Here is a 25979-nt window from a genome sequence, read left to right on the forward strand (position 1 = left end):
GAAGGAAAGAAAAGGGAAAGGGGGTGTGGACATGAAAGTTCTGGATAATACTATTAAGTTAATTCCTGCTGGAGAGCAGCCTAAGAGGAAATTTAAATGCTCCATTAAAGTTAATCTGAATTAATTTGTTTACATTCTTCTCGGATGAGCTCTTTGTGAAACAAAATCGGGTTTCTTGGGGAAAATTCAGCAAGCAGACCACCACCCCCTCCCCACCCCAGAGGAAAAGGTAACAGTGGCGTTCACTTGGAAGAAAGAGCAAAGAGAAGTCACAATAGCAGCTCAACCGCTTCAGCAATGCAGAGGCAAGAAAACGTCCCAAAACCATCTCCCCACCAACCAGTTCAGGAAAGCTGCAATTAGACACATTCTAGTTTAGGAGGGCACTCCTCTGTGCTGGGCTGCTGCTAGTTTTAAAATGATAACATGAAGCTTTATAAAGGAATTGGCTAGGATTAAAATAGCACAGGGAAGAAAAGGTCACTGAAAGCATTGCAGGGTTTCTACTACCAACACACCAGTGCTGGATTCACTCCTGCAGAGCTGAACTCAAATAAACCAAAATCAAAATGTAATTCTATAGCTGCTTATGTTCTAAAATCACAGCTCCACAGATCTCAAATCTCACTTGGAATCCTGCCAGCTACTGTTCAGAGGGATCCATTTTTCCAGTAGTGCACCTTTGTCTCTACACTTACAAGACTAACAAACTCTGGGAGTGGAGTAGATTCATAGTGAAGCCACAGGAATGGAATGGGACAAGAAAACAAGAAATTATTAGTGACACCAGTAAGAGTAACTGGCGGGGGTTGGTGCTAAATTTTGCTCCAAGCAAGCAGGGTGGTAAAGACAACTCCTACCCCTCGCAGAGTCCGAGGGACTGCAATGCGGCTCTTTGAAGTTTCTTTACCTTCTTTCTCTCTGTTCACCCCCACCATCACCACCCTTCTCTTTACACCTCTCTGCATTTTATGGCCCGTTTGTCTGTCTGGGAGCCTAGCAGACATCAAACACATGGCCCGGGTCGTGGGCTGTAAATCACACAGCCTTTCTCCGTGTCCAGGGGCTGATCTTCAACCCCCCCCCCCCCCCCCCCGGCCCCCTCCACGAGTCCCTTATAAAAGCATGGGGAGAGGATCTTCACCAATAAAACTGATGTCATCACTCATGTGGAAAGACTGGCAGACCTTTTAGCACCACCATCATACGGACAGTCTTCGGACTTCGGACCTGGAACTGGGAGAGGTTGATTGCGGAAAGGGGGACGGTTGATTGCGGAAAGGGGGGGGGGGGGGTTTGCTGTGCCCCTCACAGACATCCCTGCCTAGCCATCAACCAAGCTTGAGTACCAGCTGAGCAGTGGCTGCACTATAAAACGCTACATTGCTTTTTTACAGCTAATGAAAAGGCAACTTCAATCAAAACAGACATAGCCATAAGCCTCATATGGACTGCCAAACCAAAATGATGCACTAAACCAGTGGAGCTCTAAACAGGATTGGTGCATTAACTGAGGAACGGTCGCTCATAACTCAGGGAGCGAAAGCTCCTTGGTTAAGTCAAGCTAAGTCTTGAAACGCTGTTATTTAGACAGGCGAGTCAGAGGGGAGCATATACAGTGTAAGACTACAAAGAAATATACAGGAGAATAAAATACGATGAGCTCTGTGAAAATAAGTTAAGTGAACCTTAGGAAATGGGTAGCTCTTTCGAGTTCTTGTTCATCAATTCACCATCAGTTCCATGCTTTGCCTCAGAGTTGATATTCCCATTTTATCAAAATGGCTAGTAAAAAAATATTTTCAGATCTACAGTGGAAGTGGACAGTAGTATTAAATGATGTAAGCAAGTTGTGAGCAAGTTATTTAGCTGATTATCAATTACAGATCATCCTCTGGCACACGGCTCATAATACGATCACGTTTTGATTAATGGATTCATTCAAGCCCTCGCAAGTGTACAATATTTCTGTCACAACCTGATGTTTCCTCCCCACCAAAATAGACTTTTATGAGCAGTTTCACATCTGACAGCTAAGTCCGCCAAAAAGGCATGGAGTCAGACCACTAGCTGAGAAGAAGCAAGCCGAAGCGGCCATGAAACAAAAGGTGGCCAGAGGTTCAGCAGCCACCCAGCACAGAGCCTACTGGAACTGGCCAGCTGGGCTGGGGCTTTACAACCATCGCCTGGCCCACCGTAAATCCCAGTCTGCCTTAAAACTGACCAGCAGCTTGGTGTAGGGTCTTTGTCCTGTTCACTCTGTGGGATCATCAGGAACAGACCTGAGGACAGGCCACAGTTCAGCCGCCGAACACAGTTCATCCTCACGCCTGAGAGAACGACGCCGCCATGGCAAATTAGTAAGCAGCACTGCCTGATTTAAGGTGCTTAACAAAACCTACATTTTATTGATTTCTTTTTTTAAAAAGACTGATTATTCTTGAGTGAACATTAGCTAATGTAGAGGAAATGGCTACAGCTCAGTATTTACACAGGCTGGTTTTGTGAAAAGTCATCCAACAGCACTGCAGATTGAGTCCAAATGGTCATTCTCAAGCACTCTGCCTGGCCCCCAGCCTCATGTCCTGCACTCGGCTCTAAAGACACTTTACGCTGTCCCGCAGTGTGACAACTTGTCACTTTCAAATGCGATGCGAGACTTCCACACAGGGCTGAGAAATTTGTACCATCTCTTCCTCCTGCTAGGCTGGCCACTGACAACCGAACACATTCCTACTGTATCCACACTGATTTTGTGTTACACTAAGTGTGACAACTGCTTTGCTGGTAATTGTTTATGGCCCACTTATAAATCTAACTGTGGTCAAAAGTTTGACCTTTAGTCCACAAAAGGAGCAAAGGAAAACATTCCCTTAAAAATAATAATTATTATTTTTTTTAAATAATTATTGAGCCTCAGAGTGGTTTGCTGTCATGGTGCATACATGAATGGAGTGGGACTCCCAGTGCCCATAGGCCTGGTACGATATGGCAAGAAACACCTGGCATTTGTCAGTTGCCATAAACACAGGCACTTCTTTCTTCCTTTTGCTCAGTTTTTAAAGAGAAGGAGATTAAAGACACTTGGCTATTCATTGCACCCTTTCTCTGTTCTCCTTAGGTGCCATAAAGCCATAAATCTCATCTCACCACTTGCTTTCTGGCTAATAAACCAGGCCTCCCTTGGTGAGTCTCTCTCTCTCTCAACCAGAATGAGTAGATGCAGCAGTTCTTTGGCAATGTCGACTAAACTGGCTGATTTCTTTGAATGAAGCCTTTTTAGGCGACCACCATAACTTCTGGTTGTTTTGGAAAGTCGTTGAAATCTCAAAAGGACTTGCTTGCTCCTGTTTGCACCTACACAGCTGAGCTCTTTAGATTATTCTGACAGTTACAGGTTGGTTACTGAAATTGCAAGAAGTACAAAGCAATAAGGCTGAAAGACACCCGCTCAACATTATCCACAAAAAGTCGCACCAGACTACTTATAGCTTTGATGCATGTACATATTATCCACAAATCAATGAAAGCAGAAGAAAATAAAATTGAATGGTTTTCAGTCTTCTCTAGGTGCCAGTGTAAAAAGAATGGACCCATGCTTTAATGCTACACTAGGACTTGTTTTACCAGATCACCAAAAGGTTAATCTCAGTTACTGCCTGCAGGAACCAAGATGTGGTCAACTGAAGAAATACTGAAAGTGAGCTCTTTAAAATTGTACCTTGCATTTAATAATTCCATTGAAAACGAATGCCCATGGACTAAAACATCAAGAATGTTCTAGTCTGGCACTGAGTCAGCCTTTTTGTTCTGTAAAGTCTGTACTTTAAATGCCATTGCACAGACTCCACTCCTTTTCACAGCTGTCCAGGGAAGCTCAGATGGCCAGCTCTGGTCAGCATTGATTTCTTGCCCTCCCACATAGAAAAAGGGGGAGTTTATTACCCATCTTCTCAGACCAAGCCTGTGTTACAGGAATTCTCCCATTGTGACTTCCCGGAACTCCCCCATTGTGATTGTGCAGTCTCAACCTCTTTGTGTGATGATGGCCCAGCTCTGCTGTGTTCCTGGAGAACTCTACAAACATCCCTGGAGACTGATGAGCTGACACCATGAATTATAACCCACAACCTACTAAACTGAGCTATGGCTCACTGAAATGTGCAAAATTGATACAATCAGTGCAACCTTTGATATCTGGCCAAATTATTCTAAAAAACTTCAAACAGCATTCAAGCAATGACAGATTATACAAGCTCTTTTAGTAAGCCATGAAAGAGCCACACAGCAGGTACTTCTTGACAACTGACAGACAATGTAATGGAACCACATTTGCACACAAAACCTAAAAAAGGATGAACCAAAAACGCAACAAAACCAGAAATGACTCAACAAAAGCACCGCGGTGGCACTTACATCCGATTTGGTAGAAATGTTGTCATCCATGTCAGAGTCATTCAGGTCTGTTGCATCCTGAAAATGACGCAACGTGGACGCCTTCCTACTCTCGGCCAGCTCGCTGTCCCGTAAATTTGCCTGTCGCGCCTGTGTTTTGTCCTTCACAACCTTCTTCTCAGAGTGGTGTGGCTGGACCAGGCCAGTGCAGCCCTGCATCTTCTGCGGCGGCTCCAAGAAGCTTCCTTTGCGCTTTTTGTTGGCCTGGCCATCGTCATCTGGCGCTGGCCTCCGTTTGGCCTGGCCCAGCCCTGAGAAGCTGCCCTCATTTGCCCGGTGCTCCTTAGACATGGCCTTGGGCTCTTTAAAGCCCAACTTGGGGATAGCCTGCTCTTCCCGCAGTGGCTGGTTCTCTTTGGGTTTCTTTGATGAGTCTTTGGAGACTTTGCCTGAGTCCCTGCCAAAGTCTCTGAAGGCACTTTTGGACTCTTTCGAGTCTTTGGAAGGCTTGTCCTTGTGCTCCTTGGATGGTTTGCTGAGCTTGAGGGAGGCACCGCTGCTCATGCTGTTGGTGGTGATGGTGAGGGCGCTGGCGCTTCTGGACCCGTCCTGCGGGCAAAGAACCACAAAGAGGACATGGCATGATGACTCTAAACAAACTTTATAACCCATGTTTGAAATAGGAATGTACACACTTGGGCTATGCAACAGAGCTCAAGGGAACCAGTAAAATTATGGTAGGAAACAATCCCTGGTGCCTACAGTGTTCATTTACGTCCAGCTGGGCTTAATTCAAACATACAAGTGATAATTCTACTCTGTAAGTGTCAGTTCAACACTGTGACTGTACTGAAATACTCTCATCTTTTCAAACAGATTAATTTAGTTTCAGCTCATTAGATCTGGTAACCTTAATTTGACAACTCCAGATTCATTATGGTCTGAAGTATTTTAAGTACAACACGGGAAGCATCTTCAGTGACGTACATCCATGATAGTGTTACAAGTGTCATTTGGTAGAACAAAGAACGTGGTTCAAGGCATAATATTTACTCCTTAAATCTGAAGTCACAGACCATTCACATACCACTTCAAGTGTATATGAAAAGAAGGTGAACAACTTTTTACTGGGGGAGGGTACCAAACCTCTCAGTTGTACCCTGGGTGTGGAGTGATGGAAGGACTTCCTGTGCTAATGACTAGGCTGTCCTGTCCTAAGGTCAGGACTCCTAGCCTCTGCCAATATTTCATTGAAGTAGTAAAGCCATTAGCCAGTCTAGACAGAGGAGGTGTTATGACCTAGCCAAACTACCTCTAAAGCTTTTCATTTTGCCTATCTGCCATTGACCCTGGGACCTCCAAACCCAGAGAGGCTTCTTCATGGCTGGCTAAAGAAAACACCTTTACTTAGTCAGAGGTTTCATATCTAAAAGGGTTTACAAGGCATACAAAATAACCATGGCAACCCCCCCCCCCAAGAGTTACAGCCCTATTATCCATACCCATTTTTGCATCACACAATAAAAGCCTGTTGGAAAGCAACCAAATTTTTTTTTCCATGAAGGAATTCTGAAGAATTGAAATTGTAAATAAAAGCTGCTAGTGAATTCCCAAACACCACATTTGCCTAAATATAAAAGGATACTGATCATTAATCTAAAAGACAGACCGTGAAACAATAAGTCATAGCCTGAAGTGGGTGCAAGAAAATGTTTTTAGACACTGTCCAAGGTACTTGGTATGAGGAAATAAATAAACAAAAATAAACACTATAAATACACAGAACCTCTGAACAGCTTAGTCTTAACTGGTTAATTTTTGATATTCAAGTTACTCAATAAATGTAAAAGAACCTTACACCACACCACCACCCTGAGCAGTGGAAGGCCGCAGGGTGTGGCCTGCCATTTTATTATAGCCCATAGCAGGTGGGTGTGGCTCAGACAGCTGTTCGTCTGCTAGGGAACCTCCCAAGTGGAGTGTACGCTCTGTGAATGTGGAAATCTTATTCCCTGGTGTGAACTCTCACTGCACGTTTTAAGCATCAGTTGTGTACAGCCAAAGCTTGAGATTCATATGCTTAAAAGTGTACCAGAACAAGCAGGCTGACTGATGTGTTTGCTGAACCTTTATGTGAAATTACTGGATATTCAGTCCCATACAGCGCCTCGTTTATAAACAATGTTGAAAAAGTGAAGTTTTGCTGACCTGCCTCATCCCATGCACTGAGTTAAACAAAGACCCACAGGTGGCTATGAAAACATTACAGTTGATGCATTCTGCAGAGAGAACTAGAGACAAAAAGTTCTGAATACCACATGCAGATGTCCACTAAAAATTTTCAACACTGTGATACTGATATTCTATGACTGAGAATTCCAATATGTTGTCATCACTAACCTAAGCTATCTACAGTCTGCAGCTGACAAACAAGCTACAATGCACTGTCTCTAAGTATTGCACGGTTCATTCAAAACCACTTCTGTAACTACCGACATCCTGGAGCTTGGTTTACACTGGTTCATAATCTAAAGTAAGCTGTAGTTGAACATCTTGCAATGCACCCCACCCCCAACCCCCAAATTTAAAATCCTAAAAATATTTGAACTCGCCAAAATATGCAGGATAAGGAATTCATAGAAGAAATTATTTTGTTGCAATACGACGCCCGTTTGGCTAGTTTGGGCCAGGGGCTCTGAGGCCCCCGGAAATCCACACTGACCTTTGACCCCAGGAAGGACTTGTTCTTTTTGCCATCAGAGAAGCTCAGTGTCAGTGAGCTGCTGGGCAAGGTAGGCAGCTTCAGGTGCTGACCAAACAGAGACGTGGAGCCCTCCTGCATCACCATAACCTATAGAAAACAAACAAATAAATAAATACCCCTAGATTACTTAACCGATTAACTACCCCATGAAGAAAATGTGCAAAATTACAAACACATCCCTGATAAAGTAATCCAATCCGAATAGGGCTATAGTACCTTAGCTTGTACATGCTGCCTGAAGAACAGGTCACATTTTTGGGGGTACTGAAAATAGATGTAGTGATCATGCTTCTTGATTATAATCAACCAACAAGATACTGTTGCTTACTTTGGAGTCCTCTGAGCCTCTTCGGTGAGGGTCCCTCTGCTGTCATGGGAAGAATGTGAATGAATGGGTGAGAGAGGGAAGCCCTTTCTTGGCAAAAGACACAACGTGTCCATTTAGATCATTTAAAGACAAAAACGCTTCACGGTGGCCAAAACAATAAATTGGAGACAACCTCTCAGTCTCTGCCAAGTTAAAATGATATTGCACTAGCTAATAGTTCATTCTTAATTAAATGAGTTTCTGTACAACAACGCCCACTGCCAATCAACAGTGTCGATTCCTGCCATGCCCCTGTAAACCAACCAATATCAAGGGAAATGAGGTCATCACTACAGCCGTAGAAGAGATGAATGCCTGGGATGAACCAAGGAGCAGACAGGCTAAAACCACTACACTGACCTTGAAAGACTGATCAGTTCCCTAGATGCTAAGTTCTTAAAAAAAAAAAGTTCATGCTGGATGCTGCCTAATACCATTTTATTAGCCAGCTGAATTTCGAAATGGGACGAAGGCAAACAAAACGTAAATGAAAGGGTCCTTAATTAATAAAGAGATTGTGCAGTCCTTTGGCGAAAACCCAGGGACAGCCTGGAGTGATGGATCGTTCAGGTTAGAACTGGCCCATTTTAATTCATCCACCAAACGTCCTTGTCTTGGTTGATGAGAGCTGTAATTCCATTAGGACCAACTGGCTGACAATAGCTTTTGCTCTGGAGGTTCACTTTACAGAGGCAAAACAGCCTACAGGGACTGCATGTGCTCTCACCTGTAGGTGTGTGGGTGTGTGTGTGTGTGTGTGTCATCCTTGAGCAAATGGGCCACGTCACCTGCATAAACACTTGACACAGACGTTTAGTAAGAGGAAGACTGAGTCCTCATGCTGAGCTCTGATAAACAGGCTCTCTTACCCATGTGCTAATGCCAGTATCCGTGTGCTGTCTGGAGTGAATACATTAAATCAAACTACCAAAAAATCTTTCACCTTTACCTAAATAAATAACCTTCGTCTTAGCAGTGTTATGCAAATTGCATTTCAAAGTTGCCAAAACACACATGAATGCTATCTTTGGCTTTTAATAACTTATCCAAAGGTTGAAGTAGACATATCTAGATCAAATGCAGAATACATCCAGCAATTCCCATGAGTGTAAGCATTTTGAATATATTGAATTGCAATGCTAATCTCCAAAAAATCCTGTATTGAACAGCAAACATCAACTTTACCCTTGCAAGCCAACTAATGGCAAACAGGTCAACAGGTGCACTCTGGAAACACCCCCCCCCAATCTTGGAGTTAAGCATCTCATTACATTCACCAGACAGGTTCATTTGCCGCCCGCAGGACTAAATGCAAATAAGAGTGTGAGTCGAGTACCCCTCCAGCCTTGAGCAGTTTCCTGCGGAACTCCTCCGTCGGGTTGTTGAACGTGAGCTTCTCGCAGCGCAAGTGATTGACTGGCGGGTGGCCCTCCAAGTGCAGGAACAGGTCGTAGTCGAAACGCACCTTCTTCGGCTCTTCCTGGTGAAAAGAAGGTAGGCGGCAAGCGAGTTTGTCGCCTTTGCACCACAACAGAGGCGACTGTAGTCGCTCGAAGCCGTAAATAAGGATCTCAAACCAGCCAAAGGGAATGAAGGGCTGAATTACCTTGTTTCTGAAGTAAACCTCAATGGGAAGGATAAAGCCGGCGTATCCAGACTCCTCCACTTTATATGGTGGGTCCTTGCACACTGTCATAATAGCGGAGACAGAAAAATGGGGGAGGGGGAGGTTAACGTAGCTCACTGTTAGGGAGGCATTGAGACAACAGTCTGCGACAGTAGTTCTGCCAATGACAAAATGGACCAATTCATTAAAAGAAAAATGTATAAAAAGGTGAACTTTGGGGGGCCTACAAATGTCAGTTCCATCGTAAGCACCCTGAGCTAAAATCACAAGATGACAGTTCCACTGTTAAAGGCCTGAATAGGGGGAACATATTTATGCTGGCACATTTGGAAGGAGCCAATCAGCACATTTGTTACTCCGCAATATTACATGAATCCAACATGCTTCAAATGGAGTATGAACAAAGCATAAGTCTCCCAGTAGCATGAGACCTCATCTAGTCTCAGTGACTTCAGAGAAAAACCTCCTCAGATAACGAGACAGATGGAAATGGGGAAAATGCACATCCCATGAAACCATGAAACAGCAGCGTGCACCCCCGCCCCCGGACTCTAAATAAGGGGAAGCCTTCAGTGCCCAAAAGGGATATAATAATTAGAACCAAATGCTCAACAGCTAGTTTTGTAGAACAAGATTAAATAAATGGTCATCTTCAATTAAAATCTTTCAAATTTGGAATATTTTAGTATTACACTGGCATAAGGCAAACACACTTGCATCTTAGCCAAAAACCTTGTGAACAACCTGTCAGTCAAAAAATTTAAAAATAGTGCATTTCTTTGATTTAATTGTGCAGTGCATCATAGATAGATAGATAGATAGAGAGATAGAGAGATAGAGAGATGGTGAGTTGAAGTTTCACTAGTTGACTTAAAAATACAATTTTGAAAAACACAGAAAAAGAATGGGGGATTTTATGCAATGCACCATCAGTTAAAATCTAATTGTGTTTTCATCATCCAGATATATACATGCATACCTCCCCACCCCAAAATGGCAGGCTTGGTCCCAATTATGCATTTGAGGAGGAAAACCCATGGGTCCCATGTTTGTCTGGCTCCTCTTCTTTCCCACAGGGCCTTGCAACAGCACCAGCAATTAGTCTTGATGCACTGTGCGAGCAAGAATGGTTGACAACACCTGGAGACAGACTGCCATCAAAGAAAAGCTTTGTCTCATCCTCTTCCGAGTGCCATTTTCCAAAGTTGTAGTGCTACATTTAATAGTGCCTTAAAACGTACGTCTCCTGTTTCGGTGTCCGTCTCTGAAATCGCACAAGGGGCGGACACAACACTGCAGCACACCGCAAAATGATTAAGTTCACACAGTTAACGACATTAATGATGTTTCCCTGTTGTGAATTCCTTGTCTGATGCAGGGCCTAAATCCTCATGCCATCCTCGAGCTGGCTAACTGAAAGCAAAATCCATTACTCCATCACGTTGTGCTTTAAATGATCTCATGAACACCGCCCATATGGAATCCCACCGGCCTGCAGTCAAAATGCGATCCAACAGGTATTTGAAGCTGGGAACCCGACACGTGCTAACATTTCACAAAGCCCGAAATGTTACTAAGGAAAGAAAAACAGAAAAAAGTAGGAAAAACTAAAGAAAAAAAAAAATCTAAGCCAAATGACTGTGCATCTTGGTAGCAAAGCCCTGCGGGCATCTCCTCTCAGTGCTACTCTCAAAGGGAATAGCCTCGCAGTAGCCTAGGCCTGCCAGCACCAGGGCAACTCTCGTTCTCGGATTACATGGCAACCGAGGGTCTCCCTTCAGCGGGCCGAGTGACACGTCTCCCGGCTAGACAGCGCATGACCCTGATCCTGAGGTCACATCTCCCCCAGCCCAGTACCGCTGCAAAAATATTGTGGGTTGCGATTAATTGCAGGACTGGGTCAGGTTCAATTATAAGTCTCTAAATGGGCCTTTTCACAAGGGTGCATTTGTCCTGCATATGTAGAAGCACTGCATTGTATAAAAATATAAAATGCACTGCAAGTTGACCAGTCACCATATATTGAATGAATTATGGCTAACTTATCAGAATAAAGTAACATCAACAGACTATCCATCATAAAATCAGATTTTCTAGTAAACTAACAGTTTATGACATTAAATTTTTTTTTTTTATTGTATTAGCTATGACAGTTACAGAGAACATAATACTTCCACAATGACTGAGAACCTCTAGGAACATGTCTAGAAGAACAAGGCATTGACAAAATAATGAACACGAGTGGGATCTAGGATGGATTCGCAGTCTTAGCTAGAAACAAATCAATTGGCTACACACTGGGAAGGTGGAGGCATGTTATTGTGGCAGTGGAACTTCGACTTAAGTTGAAAAGGTCACTTTACATTTGGAAGGGCGAGTTTGGACGAGTGAAGTGCACAATACACTCACTGACCTGCATCGGGAACTTGGCCAAGAACTACACTAGGCCAGAGCGGGGGGTTGGGGTGGAGAATGAACGAGAGCTTAGGCTTTTTTTGGGGGAATGAATCAAAAAGTGTCCATCCCACTGCAACACACACACACTTCGAGCCAGGATGCCAATCACAGAACAATGCCAGTCAGACTGCATCTGCCCTCTCCTCAAGACTGGCTCGTAATGAGGCCGGAAGATAGTGAGCCAAACAGCAGAAATAGGGGGGGAAAAAGGAGAAAAACAAGTGTCAGGGGCGGGGGCAGGCAGGCGGGGGTACCCGATCCACTTGACATTTAGATCGCTGTATGGCTCAACAGTTAATCTACGCTCACAGATTCCATCATCAGAGTTTCTGCCTGCTTTGAAGAACGGCTAATGTATACAGAAAAACAACCACTCATTTGGTTAAATGTTCCTTTGAAAACATTTTGGCGCAGTAATACTCTGGTCTGTGGGAAGCGAATTTGACTCTCCATTTAGAATCATATTACCATCTTATGTTACGAGCAATAGACTTCACAGTAAGATATATGTCAGTAGCGCAGGCAGTGTAAACAATCCCTCGGTGCAGCGGACCACCTGCATTCGGGTCAGCCAGGGTCAGATCCCTTTGCTTGCATGCCATACATTTCTTATTACACTGAAAAAAAAAAAAAAAGCCAAGCCAACCCCCCCCCCACCCCACACACACACACACACACACACACAAACAATACTCACTACAATAACAGAGTGCAGAATTCCACCCCCTGTCCCAATCCCCACACTTATCTCCAGGCTTAAGTCAAGCATTCCTCAGCAAGTAAAACAGTGGGATTAGCGATTGTGCCAGGTGAGTTAGCACAAGCTTTACCTTATGCTGAACAGTCATCTGGAATGTGGTGACTGGGTGCTAGGTGGGGCAAGGAGCATACCCGCGGCTAATCGCTGGGTAGCATCACTAGGTCACCATGATCCCTGGAGTGTGAGGAAGTCCCCTGTTGGAGGGGCGCCAATAACTGTTGGAGACATCACCACGGGGGGCCAGCTTCCCGCAAAATCTGAGAGACCCGGAGGCCCGAGGCAGCCGTCCCTTCGCTGGAAAGGAGGTGGCGGAGCGTGGCTAGCGTATGCTCAAGCGCCTTCAGCAATTCCCCCACACCCCCACCCACCCGATTCATTTTCCTTTGAGCGCGACTGGCTTGAAAAAACAAACCATTTGTGAAATGAAATGGGCGACACCATAATTGGTCCCAGGTTTGAGCGCCATAATGATTGGGAATGCTCTCACCTCTGCTCCGAGCATTAACCAAAGTTGCTTTGCCATGGTCTAAATGGGGGGGAAAAAAAAAAAAAAAAAAAAAAAAATCAGCCCCATTATTTGCACCACAGGAAGGCACTAATTCTAATACAAGCACTTTAGAACATTTAAGAACATTTTCCTGTATAAGACTTTAGCGAATGTAGATACAGATACAGGCAAAGTGTCCGTTGCCAAGAAGGAAAGAAGGACACTAGATGAAGTTTATTAGTACTGGAAAATAGAGCCAAATTAAATGTTTTCAGTAATAGAAGCTAAAAGGGGAGTGCAGAACCAGTTGCAGGGCCTTTGGAACATCTTCACAATCCCTCTCCCAACAATTACATTCCACTGCTGCACCTTGTCGCTATGCTTGGACGTGCCGATTTTAATCTGCTGCGCGACCATCCCCAGGGTACCTGGCATACCTTTCCATAACCCGTCCAGCTACCTGAATTCCCCGTTTGGTAGCTCTGCCTTCCGATGTGCCGAGATTCATACACCCGGTTCCTCATTCGGCTCTCCTCTCCTCCCCGTAAGTCAGATAGTCACGCTGTTGCAATGGTCATGGCTCATTTCAAAGAGCACTATGAATCAAGTGATGCTCTTTAAGCAAAGCCACCAGGACTCCCCTCCCCCACCCCACCTTTTAAGGCTAAAGAAAGAAGCCCTGAAAAAGGCAACTAATCAAAGCCCTGGTGAGGTAGCTTCTGTCCACGGTGGCTTCCTTACAAGTTTGTTCGGCTAGGAATTCGCCCCAGTTTGTCGCCCTGGACGGAGGCAGGGTCAGTCAAGCTGTGATTCTCAAAAGGCACGCTCCTCTTGAACGCAGAAGAATGATTTAAGATTCAACCTCACATGGCAGTTATATGGCAGAACCTAGCACATGGGAGTGCCACGTCCACATCGAGAGGCATAAATTGACACCTCCATGCACGAGAACCATGGCAGCCGAGCCAAGGTGCTTTTCCCCCTTTGGGACTTTTCTCCTTTTAGGTGTAAGGCAGGCTTAAACCTCCCACTTCTCGCTCGTTTTCTGGAGCAAGCGCGCTACCTCGTAATCGTCCTCCTCTGGCACAGATGAGAATACAAGCATGCAGAACCCTCTGCGTGAGGCAGGTCATTCCGCTGACCCCTCTGAACCGGCAGCGTTACTTCCGCCACTGCCCACGAGCCGTGAAGCCCCTCACCCCCGCCAATCTCCAGCTGTTCTCTCGGAGTCGGTAAAGTGCTCCGGAGCCCCGGCAAGGTGCGGCCCGCCTGACGTGGGCACGCTTTCGGCGCCAGCTCTTAGTTTTCTCAAGAGAGGCCTTTGCTTGTAATTACAGCTGTTAGGGCATCTCAGTCAAAGCAGGGGAGGCATATCATGGCAGCATTTGTCTCCCTGAGCGGGACCGTGAGAACAGGCAGCGGGCTCTGGCAACTCGGACGGCGTGGGAAACGAGAGAACAGGCGGTGAGGTGACATCCACGTCAACTGGGACCACCAAGCATGGCACACATGGTGCTGTGTCAAAACAAGAGCACAACTCCTTCGACTCCTGGTTAATAAGACCAAACTGAAGTCTTGCATTAACCATCACATATGTGCACATTTACATGACCTGCGAACATAGAATTTACAGTTTGCACTACAGCAAGGAAAGTATGACAGGTAATTTCAGAATAAAATACTAGCGGTGGTCAATTAAATATCTTTTCATCGTGAATAGCATTACAGTCAAAATATTAGAGGTCATCGATAAGCAACTGAGCAGCTTGCCAATTCAAAACTTAGTTATGGAGCACTTCATTCAATCCCTAAACTGTAAACACACGTCATCATACTAACTTAAATCATATGAATACTTTGGGGAAACTTGGGTCATCGTTACTAAATGTAAGCCTCACCACTGCTTCATGAAACCAGGGAAAAAAGGGAAAAACAGGGAAAAAAAAAAAAAAAAAAAAAAAAGACGAAACCAAATCCACACGGACACACATGGAAACACACGTGCGATCTTGGTCATTCTTTCCTGTTGCTGCGCTCTAACTCAAAATAATCCAAATATGGCCCTGCCTGTGGGGTGGATAAGAACCTGGTAACTAAATATCAGACGAGGGCACATGAACAAACGTGCTGCTGCTCATTTCAAATGCCACTCAACCTTAAAGAAGTGGGGGAGGAGTTTAGAGTCTCTCTCAACTGACCCCACATACCGAGTCCCCTCGTATGGAAATCCAATTATTTACTTTTTACGGAGTAGAGGTCTAAACTGCAGTCATTTCATTTATTCGTGGAATTTTTGAGCGCTTCATATTGAAACAGGTCTTCCCTTTTCCTGTCAAAGTTGCTGGAGCCAGCGGTGGGAGTATGTGATCGTCCAGAAAACTGTCCTGCCACACAGAGAGAGGAGAAAGGCATTCCCAGTGCTCTTTCGCTATTCAACTCAAAGCAGACCTTGAAACCAAGGTCCAAATTGTAGTAATTGTCAATTATGGGGTAAGATGTAGCATGGCACTGCCCCCACTTCCAGAAGCCCTGTGGGCATCGACTGGGAAGGATTTACAAGAACCAAAACCAGGGCACCTACTTCCTTTAATTGGCACCATACTAAGGCCATCAGTCTATGGATAAGATTTCACGATGCCCCTCATCATCATGCCATTAATGCCGGCCAATACAACCACTCAGACTCAGATGGGTTCCGGTGATTTAATTTCCCGTTTGCCATAATTTTCAGCTTATGACACTGAGCTTAGGCGCTAGCGGGAACTTCCAAAAGCCAGACTGTATTTTAGCCACCCTGCGGTGTGGTCATCGACCAGTCGCCAGTCAGGAGAAGGCAGGGTGCTCTCGGGAAGATTTCCGTGACACCGCCGCCTGCTTCCAAGGTCACCTTCAAGAGGCAGTGCTCTTATCAAGATAGATAGATAGAGTGTGGTGTGGATAGGGGAAAAGGTCGAGAACAGTTTAACAGTTGGATGTGATCCCAATTCAGAGAAAACATTTTTTTTTTAAATCCAACAAAATCTGCACAACCATAAAGAAATGACCAAGCACTTCACTGACTTACAAAATCAGGGACCAAAGCCTTTTTTTTTTTTTTAACCTTAGTAATACTGAAAATTTACAAAACCTCTACAAGGAGAAGAATCCCAACAACATGTGTAGGCCTGGAACCTTAGAACTAGAGGGTTCGTAAACATTTCTTACAGTTGCCATGAGAGGTTTTCCTTCCTACAGGAATGGGACTGGATGATGGCATGGGGAGGTAACTGGTTCTAGGATCATAAAGACCTGCATCATTTGTTAAATCGCTGATGACCAGCACACATCCCCTCGATGCAATATCAGTATTACAAGCTTTTCTGTGGGAGTTTTGTTTGCGAAAGCACAACATTTCACAGGACAAAAGAATAAACTAATAAATAAAAATAGTAAATAACTTTGGTTCACATAACACAAGTCTTTTCACATGTCACATTATGGTTTCACCAATAAGTTTCAGTACATTTAAAAAGGTATACTGCAATCGTTAAATGAATATGAATACAGCATAATGTTCATACTGTACAGTCCAACTTGTGGTTCAGCTCCAGTAAATCAAAAGACAGACATATTTGACATCAAAACTGGAACGAACAAGTACTTTAGTGCATCACAAATTCATCACAAACAAGGGTCAAGTAATGGAGAAACGTGCCACGCACAGTTGATTCTGTCGGTCAGGGAGCGGCCTTTTCCCTTGTGCGGCGGCAGTGGAGAGCTACTCTCCGAGTCCCCTGTCCACTAAAGCCCTACTTACAGATGCAGCACAATCTCTACATATCGATTTGGCCATCTCCGTTAGGTTCAATGGCTGCCTTATTAAAATGGGCTCCAACGAGGCCACGCAAAGCAAAACATGAGGGAGTCCAGCGACTTCAAGGACTAGTCGTGCACGCAACCCGCAATCCAACGTGGTGGTCGCCATCCCAGGCCCTTTTTCTGACTGCCAGCCCCATCGTAGACAGAACCTCTGCCAGATTCTCTTGAATTGATGACACACAGGTCTTAAAACTAAGGCAAGAGAGTTGGAGAACTGACCGTGTACAAAACGGTCTGCAACAGACAGGAAGAGCTGCCACTTATTTGTCAAGGGGGATATATATTAAAAAAAAAAACAACCCTGAATTCTGAGCACTTCTCCCATCACCCGAGACTGACATTTCACACTGAGCTTTGGGGGTGTGGAATTTATGACAATTTAAACAGCTTCTTGCTGCCAGCCAAGCAGACAATGGCCACGGCAGGACTCCCCCTCAGAGAGCCAAGGCTCGGGTTTCACCCTCACACACTCGCCAAAATTACGCCTGCGAACGAAAAACCTGCTAGTTCCCTGACCAAAAGGAGAGAGAAATTATTCATTCCGGCTTTTTAAAACTAACAGCGCATGTCTAGTGCCTCTGGAGACACATGAAGGATGTGTAATGCCAAGACTTGGCCCTGTTGACGCATGGGCTAGAGATTTTCCCACAAAAGTATCATCGCAAACTAGGAGCTGGGCGGTAGGATGCAAAAATTGTTCCAAAAAATGTCAAATGAAATCAATGGACTCCTCATTCTCTACTGGAATAAAAAGAATGCAAAAAAACTATAGCTTTTTTTTTTTCCCCCCCTCGAAATTCATTGAGAAGCTGAGGCATTACTAATTGAAATGGATCGGAAGGCTCGTCATTCTTATGATATGAAAGCAGATGTATTTTAAAATAAAATAAAAAGGATAAATCAATTTAAAAAATGATCCCAAATACTATACTCCCACCCCACCATTATCATCAAACTGTATTTGAGAAGACAACAACGTTTTTTTGTTTTAAGATGCAGTAAACGGGTACACAAATACTTTATGGCACATGTAAATCCAGGGTGAAGGAGGGAAAGACAAGCCATCAAGCCTTCCTAAACCATGCTTCAATAAACCATTTCCTCCATCCCTCATCTTCTTTCTCTCACCAACCGGGGGCAGAGCAGGCATTTATGGTCCAGTTCCTGTTTTGGACTGCTGCTTGCAAGTTACACCCCCCCCCTTCCATTCCCATTCCCACTCCCACTCCCACTCTTCCTCTCCCGCCCTCCTTTGTACCATTCTCCCTTTCCCCTAGCTTCTTTCATGCGAGCGGAGGAGACAACCTGGAGGTCTCGTAGCCTCAGCCCTTAAACACGTCACCTGTGTGACCAGGTACGATTTCTGCACGCACGCCAAGCAATTACAGGCCTGTCCGGCTGGGGTTGGGGAATGCTGGGTAACGTGAGGTCACTGAGCAACACTCCACCACCCCACCCCGCATAAAACTTTACAGATGGCCTGCGGATACTGTATTGCTGTGGTCTCCATGCTTGGACTATAAAGCAGGTGGGTAGCTCACAGGTGACTGGAGCCATCAGGTTGCCTTATTAGGAAAGTATAGGGTGGGTTTTGGAATAAGCCTGCAGATTACAAAAGCTTCACTCACACTCACACACACAAAATTGTGTTTGCAAGACATTCATTAGTTTTGGAAGAAAAGCTTTTCATTTTAAAGCTGGCACTGAGCCACATGTGACAACTGGAGAGCCCTCACAGTTCCAAAGTCTCACTCAACAAAAAACTGAAAACTAGATCATTTCACACTCTGGTATTAGACAGTCTGCAGGAGACAGGGTATCAGTCAGGGTGTGCGAATTTGACAGTCATGACATCCCAGTATAATGCAAAGTACATGCTTAACAGAAACAAATGATGAACCTAAATGGTTCTGTACATAGCTCAGGAATGACAGACACGATGCAAGACAGAAATGTGCCATGGATTGCTTCAGACAGATCACCAGCCAGATACCCAATTATTTCAGCAGTGCTGGTGTCCTGGTGTGTGGGTATAATATACATGTCCACGCATGTGAGCGCCATTAATACTGCTCAAGGTGTTGGAAAAGCATCGCTGTTCACTACACACTTGACAAGAACAAACAAACAAACATTCAATTAATCCCAGCAGCACAACAGTCCACAAAAGGAGCATGCGAGTATCATTTATTTGTGACATTTAAATACATCTCATCTTTTAGGCAAAAAAGCAGAGAAAGGGGGACTTCAGAAGCATCCAACACTTAATATTAATATTAGACAGTCTACTGGTGCCCAAATACCACAGTAACTTGAGTCCACCTATTACCAGAACAACTGCAACACTGGTTTACCGCAAACATTATGCCTTCTCAGACTCCAAAAATGTCCCATTGAGAACGCAATTTAATCCAAGGCCAAGCTTAATCTGTTTCTGGACTGTATATGAACAGTCTCTGAAAATTAAAAAGCAGATCATCTGAATTAAAAGTGGATTAATCTGTTTTTAATCAGATAATAGATAGGATCAGCCAACAGATGTGTAACCCATGCACAGCACTCACCTTTAGATATGAAATGCTTTTAAACAGCATTAAATCAAATCAGGAATCAAACCGTACTGCAGCCGGTACCAAACATCTCCCGCTAGTGTCCACAACTCCAAGTACAACTTCTCCACACTTCCATTTAACCCAGCAGGCCTTGTCTGACTGCTAAGGATAAATTTCTTCCTCTGGAGGAGAAAGAGCTCTGGTGTATGTGTGTGTGTGGAAACAGCACAGCCCTACTCGACACTGAAGTCACACTTTGCCTGAGGAGAGCTTGTGTTATGGGCTACGGTCCAGGCTTTACCTTATCTGGTGTGTGCATACAAAACTGCAGACTTCAAGCCAGAGCAATGGCCAGGCAGCACGGCTCAAACACTCGCCACTCCTACAGCGAAAGAAGGTAGCAATGGCTTCTGGCCAACACATGCCCACAGCAGGATAAGTGGAAGGAATAGCAGTGATCACACTGGATCGCATCGAACTCCAAAAAAGGTGAGGATAAGGAGAAACAGGCCTTTTCCAACATAACAGCCTCTTACTGACTTAAAGCTCAATTCATCTCGGTTTCTGTTGGCCATGATCGCTCAATAGTTACAGCGTCAACTGCTCTCATAACACTATGATAATTCATAAGATGTGTTCCGCTTTCCAATTAAACATTCTACTTTCCCACAAGCCTCACATGACTCAAGCTGCTCCACAGTAATTGTGATTGGAAAAATGTGTTCACAGTGACATTTTCCATCCATACACAAACTCAGAAGCTCAGAGCATGAGCTCTACTTTGGTATTCTTTGCAGATAAAAAATTTTTTAAAAGCCCCCCCCCAAACAGAGACGTGTTAACAGCTTGGATACGCACACTGAGAATGTACAGGTTGTATAGGCTTGTAAAGGAATTACTGGCTGATATTTTTTAAACCCTACAATATGCTTAGTCGATCATCAGTCAGGAAATATCCAAATACACATTACCACCTGTTTCAGAACCTCACACAAAAAAATTAGGTCAAGCACTAATACAACAAAACAAAGCTTCTGAGCAACTAGGCAGCTAATCAACTACATTACACCGCTCATGGCCTGAAGCTGTTCCATGTCATCTAATATTACTATTATTTGTTCATAACCCAAGCTGAAGCCTGACTGCCACTGTCCAAACAGCACTCCAAACTACTGTCTGTCTAACCAGAAAAGGGGCAAGTTCCAGTGCAACACACAGTGGACATAACATACAAATTTAGAACACACTTACTTTCTACAGGGTACCTTTTAACTGTCAATCACAGAAGAAAAAAAAACCCCCAGCCAAGTAAAAGAAAAATTACCAAAAACTAAAGTTATGCATTTTCTTCGAGATGACAAATGTCCCTGACTCATGGCTCATGACTCCTTCCATCTGTGGTTAGATTTTGGGAAGTCTTGGGTTAAGCCCCAACAGATGAGGTGCTTAGGAGCCGGGTATGGCATGTACAATTTGCTGTGAAGAAAGATTTTAAGCCACGTTTCAATTGTTTTGATTCAAATAAAATGATGCAGCATCAAATCCTACGAGATGCATCGAGGCTGTCTACATGATTTTCATCACATGAAGAAAGAAATCTTTAGTGGTAAATCGCAGACATGACATGTCAGTACATTTATAAAGCCCTATAAATCCATCTTTCTTTGTGTTCATCCTTTTACTTGACTCCATACACATTAGAAGTACGGATTGGCACCCAATTTACTGTGTGACTGAATGAAATCACAGGACCTGTGAAAAATTTAAAGTGACAGCCCCAAAGGCCTTCTCTGTGCTGACAGAGACACTACTTTCTGCACTCACCTCAGCGTTCCGCTGCTAAATTATGGAGAGCCCCTTGTGACCACCAAAAAGCCACAAGCCTTATTTTATTTATTTTTTTTAATTATTATTATTTATATTTTTAAGACCAGCGTCAAAGGCTGCAGGTGAAATCGGCGGTTGTTTTTTAGTCCATTTCTTTTGAGGTGGTTACCCTGTTTCCCACTCCACTACCCCATACTGCTTCCAACACTAAATATCAGGTTTCCAAGGCTACACAGCATGGCCACTAATCATGGCATGTTTTCTCCATGCCAGGCACACACTTTCAGCTCCATTCAAATGTGTCTAGCTTTGCAATAATTTTCCAAAATTGTGGGATTTTACTGGCTCAAAGAGCTCTGTAGCCCTGTACAGAGCTGCCCTTGTATACTTGTCATGAAACGAGGAACATTCGCGATGAAACTCTTCTGCATACTAAAATATGAAATGCTGCCTGACAAAAGCCAACCAGAAGATTTCTTTGGAACAGTCAATTCGGTATTTTACAAAAGCAAAAGAATACCACCTCCATAGACAATTTCGAAGAAATGCAAGTACAAGTGAACCAGGGAGGCACTTCATTTAATATAGAACAGCTGCAGGATGGGTAATATCAAATAGTGGCGAAGCTTCCGAAAAGAAAAAAAAAAAGGAAAAAAAAAGGAGAGACTGAAAGGAAGTGACTAAAGACTTTTGGAAGAGGAGAGGCTGGAAGAGGAGAGAGGCAGAGAGGGGGAGGGGCAGAGAGAAAGAAGAGAAGAGTGAGTGAGTGAGTGAGTATGTGTTACAGCTGTTCTCTTATAGAGCAGCTTGGTGAGACTGTTGGTATTAAACTGTCAAACACATGCCTGTCTGTGCACAAGGTTTCCCTCCAACTTCCCTCCCAACTCCTCTTGACACTGGCTGGCCCTGATCAAAGCTTCGTGCCGGGGGGCCGGGGAACCGTAGCCTCTCAGGACCCCAAATAATAAGCCTGATTGTTTACGTTACATGGGCTCCATAAATTCTGTCCTGCCTAAGAAAGCGGGTTATCTGTATCCAGTGTCCACAAAGAGCCCTGTTGTGGATTATCTACTGCACTTGGAAGTCACACAGGACTAGAGCCACAATTAAAGACTTGTGCAATTATAAAGCACTGTGGATGCAGAATGTCTTTTCAAACAGCTTCTGCATCACAGATTGATTTGCACTGGCTGGTAGATACTATAAAGCCACAGCTTAAAGTCAGCCTAAAGGTATCATCCAAAGTTCATGCTGACTGATTATAAGTGTTAACACAAGATATTACAATCTGGACTGACCTTAGCTAAACTTCAGTGATTTACTTTTCACTGAACATAAACGCCCACGTCCTTCTACCCATTTTGGATCGCAGACTTTGTCAAATCAGTTAAACATTTCCTAAACAAAAAGACCCTTTTCTGCAACAGTAAAAAAAAAAGGAAAAAAGAAGCAAGAAACCTCAGGAAGTACTTGGCTTCCAATTTGTCATGGCACAAACACACATTAGGGTGCATACCGTATACTTCTAAGGGGGGTGGTGGGGTTGGGTTTGGAGAATCTTTCAGGTTGTGTCATAAGGAAGGATTTATGATGGGTCAAGTATCCTCCTGCTGACTTTCTTCTTCAGAAACCCCTGCCACATTTGTCAAGACGGAGGGCTGAGGGATGGTAACACAAACGTACATTTGGCACACCTCATGTGTCAAAGGCCTTCACAGCACGTTTCCAGTGGTTTCCGAATTAGGACTGGGTGATTTACACTCGGTTTTAATGCTTTGAGTATGTAAATATGACAGTGGAGATTTTCACCACAGAGACAGTGCCTTTTGATAGAACAAGAAAACCCATGTTTTTCTGTGAGATCAAATCAAGCCTAGGTTACAGATCTCACATGAAGAACTGGTAATACACATTTGGTAAAAGTAATTCACCAAGATCTGCAGCACAACAAACTTCAAATTTGGTTGTTTAATTCAGCAAGCTCTGTGGCACCATTGTGATGACTCAAAAATTGCCTGAGCAAAGTAGTTTAGTGCAAAAACCATGCAGTCCTCTCCATTGTACAGCTCACAAGGAATATTACAAGCTTTAACTGTACCCACAGCAAGAAACGAGCACAATCCTACCCTTCCTTGTTTGGTCTTCACCTATAAAAAAATATCCATCTCCTGTTGTCATGCCAACTGCATAATATAATCATATTTTCATGCTTATGTATTTGCGATTCCTCCCAGAGACGTCTAGGCAGCGTGAGGAATCTGTATGAAACAGCAAAGCGTACTCAAACAAGCACAATCTCACAACTGTTCTCAATAAGCTACGAATGCTCGTCTGCAATCCGAGTCGCGTGTAATTAGTGCATGACAGACCCTCTCCCAGGCTCTGGCTGGCATTTCGCCCAGCACTTGTCACGTCCGAGCAAACTCAAAACGCACTACCGGCAAAGAACCGGGTAGACTGCTTCAAACCATCAAATATTTTCATTGATCCCTTCCGTCTTGCAAGGCGCTCCACCACCCATTCAGCCCACTATGTTGAACTCGGTTCATCTTATTCTCATACTTTTCCCCGAAGAATCGCATAGTGCAAAACTGCATTGAGCACGCATGTTGCCAAGACTCACACATCACTTTCAACCACGCGGCAAGCTCCAAATATAACAATAATAAAACAATTAACAACATCGCTAGTTTTTATTCCGCTTAGTCTAGTCTTAATGTTAATAGCAATTCTTTACGTACCTCTTTTTGGTCTTGGAAAACTTTCGTGTAGATGAAAAACTACTTTCTCTACAAAGTGCTGGATGTTGCTGTGCTCTGGTCCACGGACAAACACCATCCAGTCGTGCGTAAAACCTTCTACGGTGGGTTTCTTTCGAACCTGGGCACGGTGACCGAGTTCTAGTTTAACCTGAACGGCACCCTGTAACAGCAGAATATCCAGTTGATACCACAGCAAATCACGCGTAAAAAAGGAAAATAAAAAGTAGTTCGGAATCATTTTCTACTTCTACACGATCAAGTCGGACATGTCGATTCTTAAAATAACAGAGAGGCTAAGTAGTATGAATAAACATCCGCACCTTTGCACTTTTATTTTTTTTAAGAAAAAGGGGGCATGTAGCCGAGCATTTAGTGCACACCGCTCACAAAACGTTTATGACAATTTTTATTAAAATGCAACCAATTCAGTTTTATACCTTTCAGATGCATTACTCTGGCAAACATGTCCATGGGTGTGCAATATACAAAATTCTAGACGCGTCTCTAGGCTCAACTATTTCTACTGTACTTGAATATCGCTGGAAATATGGCTGGAAATTCTCGGCCTTTTTGTTTTTTTAGAGGGAGAAGAAAAGCAGCGTTTAAAGCACGAGATCCGAACACAACGACATTTCAGCCTACTCACCGAACTGGCCATCCTCGAGGCCACGGGATAATGCTATTTCATGGAGAATTTGCTTTAAATAAGGAGACCAAAGACTGCAGACGGCCGATGGCGGACATGGTCTCTTAATTGAGCCCTACGCGAGTTTCAAAGGCTCGAGGAGTGAAGTGAGACGCATGCGCCGTCGCCGCGCGTGGACTCGGAAGCGCACGCGGTGCGGCGGACAGCACGAGCCGTCGGGAGCGCAAGCGCGTGCACGTCCAGGCTGGGTTTTAACCCTATCAGAAACCGCACCGTAACACGCTCGTGCTGACCGGGCTGAACGATCGCCAAGACGACTTGCTAAAAACACTTGGTGCGTGAAATGAACACCGGACTACTGACATCGCCGAAGCACGGCTGAATTGGACAAAGAGGTGAAACCATTGCATTTGGACATTGCGAGTGGTAGTATTTCACCTCAATAAAAAACGACATCTTTACCTTTCGATTCACTTTTTTTTTTCATCAGGAGCACGACGTGGCTGTGCGACTGAACGCTCGAACCGCCTATGTTGCTTTACGTAGAATATGCGCAGCGCATCCACATTTCAGCGTCCTCGATCCTCGAAATGTTTCATCTAAGTTCAGAGCAAAATCGAGTGAAGACAGCAGTTTGAGATTGATGTGCTTTGTTAACAGCATTCATGGAGGCGCAAATAAAAAATAAAAATAAAATAACGAGTAATATATCTTGGTTAGGGAAATTGGCAAGTCAAGGTTCAAGTCACTCTGAGTTCCGAACAAGCTTTTCTCTAGTGGTGGGGGGCACTGGAGTTACTTTCAGTTCAGACGTGATAATCCTCATAGCCATGATTTACAAGACTACGCAGAAGGGAATAAACATATATATTTCACCAGCAAATACATTTGTAACTGACGGCTCCTAGTACAAACGAATCCACTGAAAGTTGAGTAAAGGACAGAGCACTGCTAAAGGAACATGGAGAAATATTTCATATGTTCACTGTAGGCGCTTCTGCTGGTCAAGATTTTAGGATTTTGGGTCAGGCAGCTGTCGCTTTAAGCCTTACTCGGATCGGATGGTGACAGAGTGTGACAAGTCAGCAGAGCAGCACAACACAAAAGAAATTCTCTCTCTCTCTCTCTCTCTCTCTCTCTCTCTCTCTCTCTCTATATATATATATATATATATATATATATATATATATATATATATATATATAAATCAGCTGGTAATAACACTTTGTACTTTATTAGTTGATGTGCCTTCATGACATTAAAAAACAAGATTTAAAATTTTAGAGTTGAACTCTGCCATCTTGTACATAAGGTTACCACTGCAAATTTAATTCAGCCTTTATGACATCTCGTTCCTGGGCCATAGTTGCCACAACCCCTGCTTCTACAAAAGTGTGCTGCAAATCAGACCACAAGCGCATGCCCCATACCCGTCCTATATCACCTCTCAGAAGAGAGAGAGAATAGTGTTTGTCCA

The 25979-nt window shown here is 44.0% G+C and overlaps 1 protein-coding gene across 1 annotated transcript in view; it reads right to left on the minus strand.

Moving 5' to 3' along the window:
- Window positions 1–24620, minus strand: part of mllt3 (MLLT3 super elongation complex subunit) — a 31222-nt gene extending 6602 nt beyond the window's left edge. The window contains exons 1-7 of the mRNA XM_027017203.2: window positions 24503–24620; window positions 23836–24016; window positions 9133–9215; window positions 8863–9006; window positions 7488–7526; window positions 7118–7246; window positions 4417–5004 (exon numbers count right to left, since the gene is read on the minus strand). Of these exons, the coding sequence (XP_026873004.1) occupies window positions 4417–5004; window positions 7118–7246; window positions 7488–7526; window positions 8863–9006; window positions 9133–9215; window positions 23836–24016; window positions 24503–24514 (1176 nt within the window). The 5' untranslated portion in view covers window positions 24515–24620. The remainder of the gene's footprint in view (window positions 1–4416; window positions 5005–7117; window positions 7247–7487; window positions 7527–8862; window positions 9007–9132; window positions 9216–23835; window positions 24017–24502) is intronic.
- Window positions 24621–25979: the final 1359 nt, after the last annotated feature.

Source organism: Electrophorus electricus, chromosome 19, assembly GCF_013358815.1.
Source record: "Electrophorus electricus isolate fEleEle1 chromosome 19, fEleEle1.pri, whole genome shotgun sequence".
Taxonomy (NCBI): domain Eukaryota; kingdom Metazoa; phylum Chordata; class Actinopteri; order Gymnotiformes; family Gymnotidae; genus Electrophorus; species Electrophorus electricus.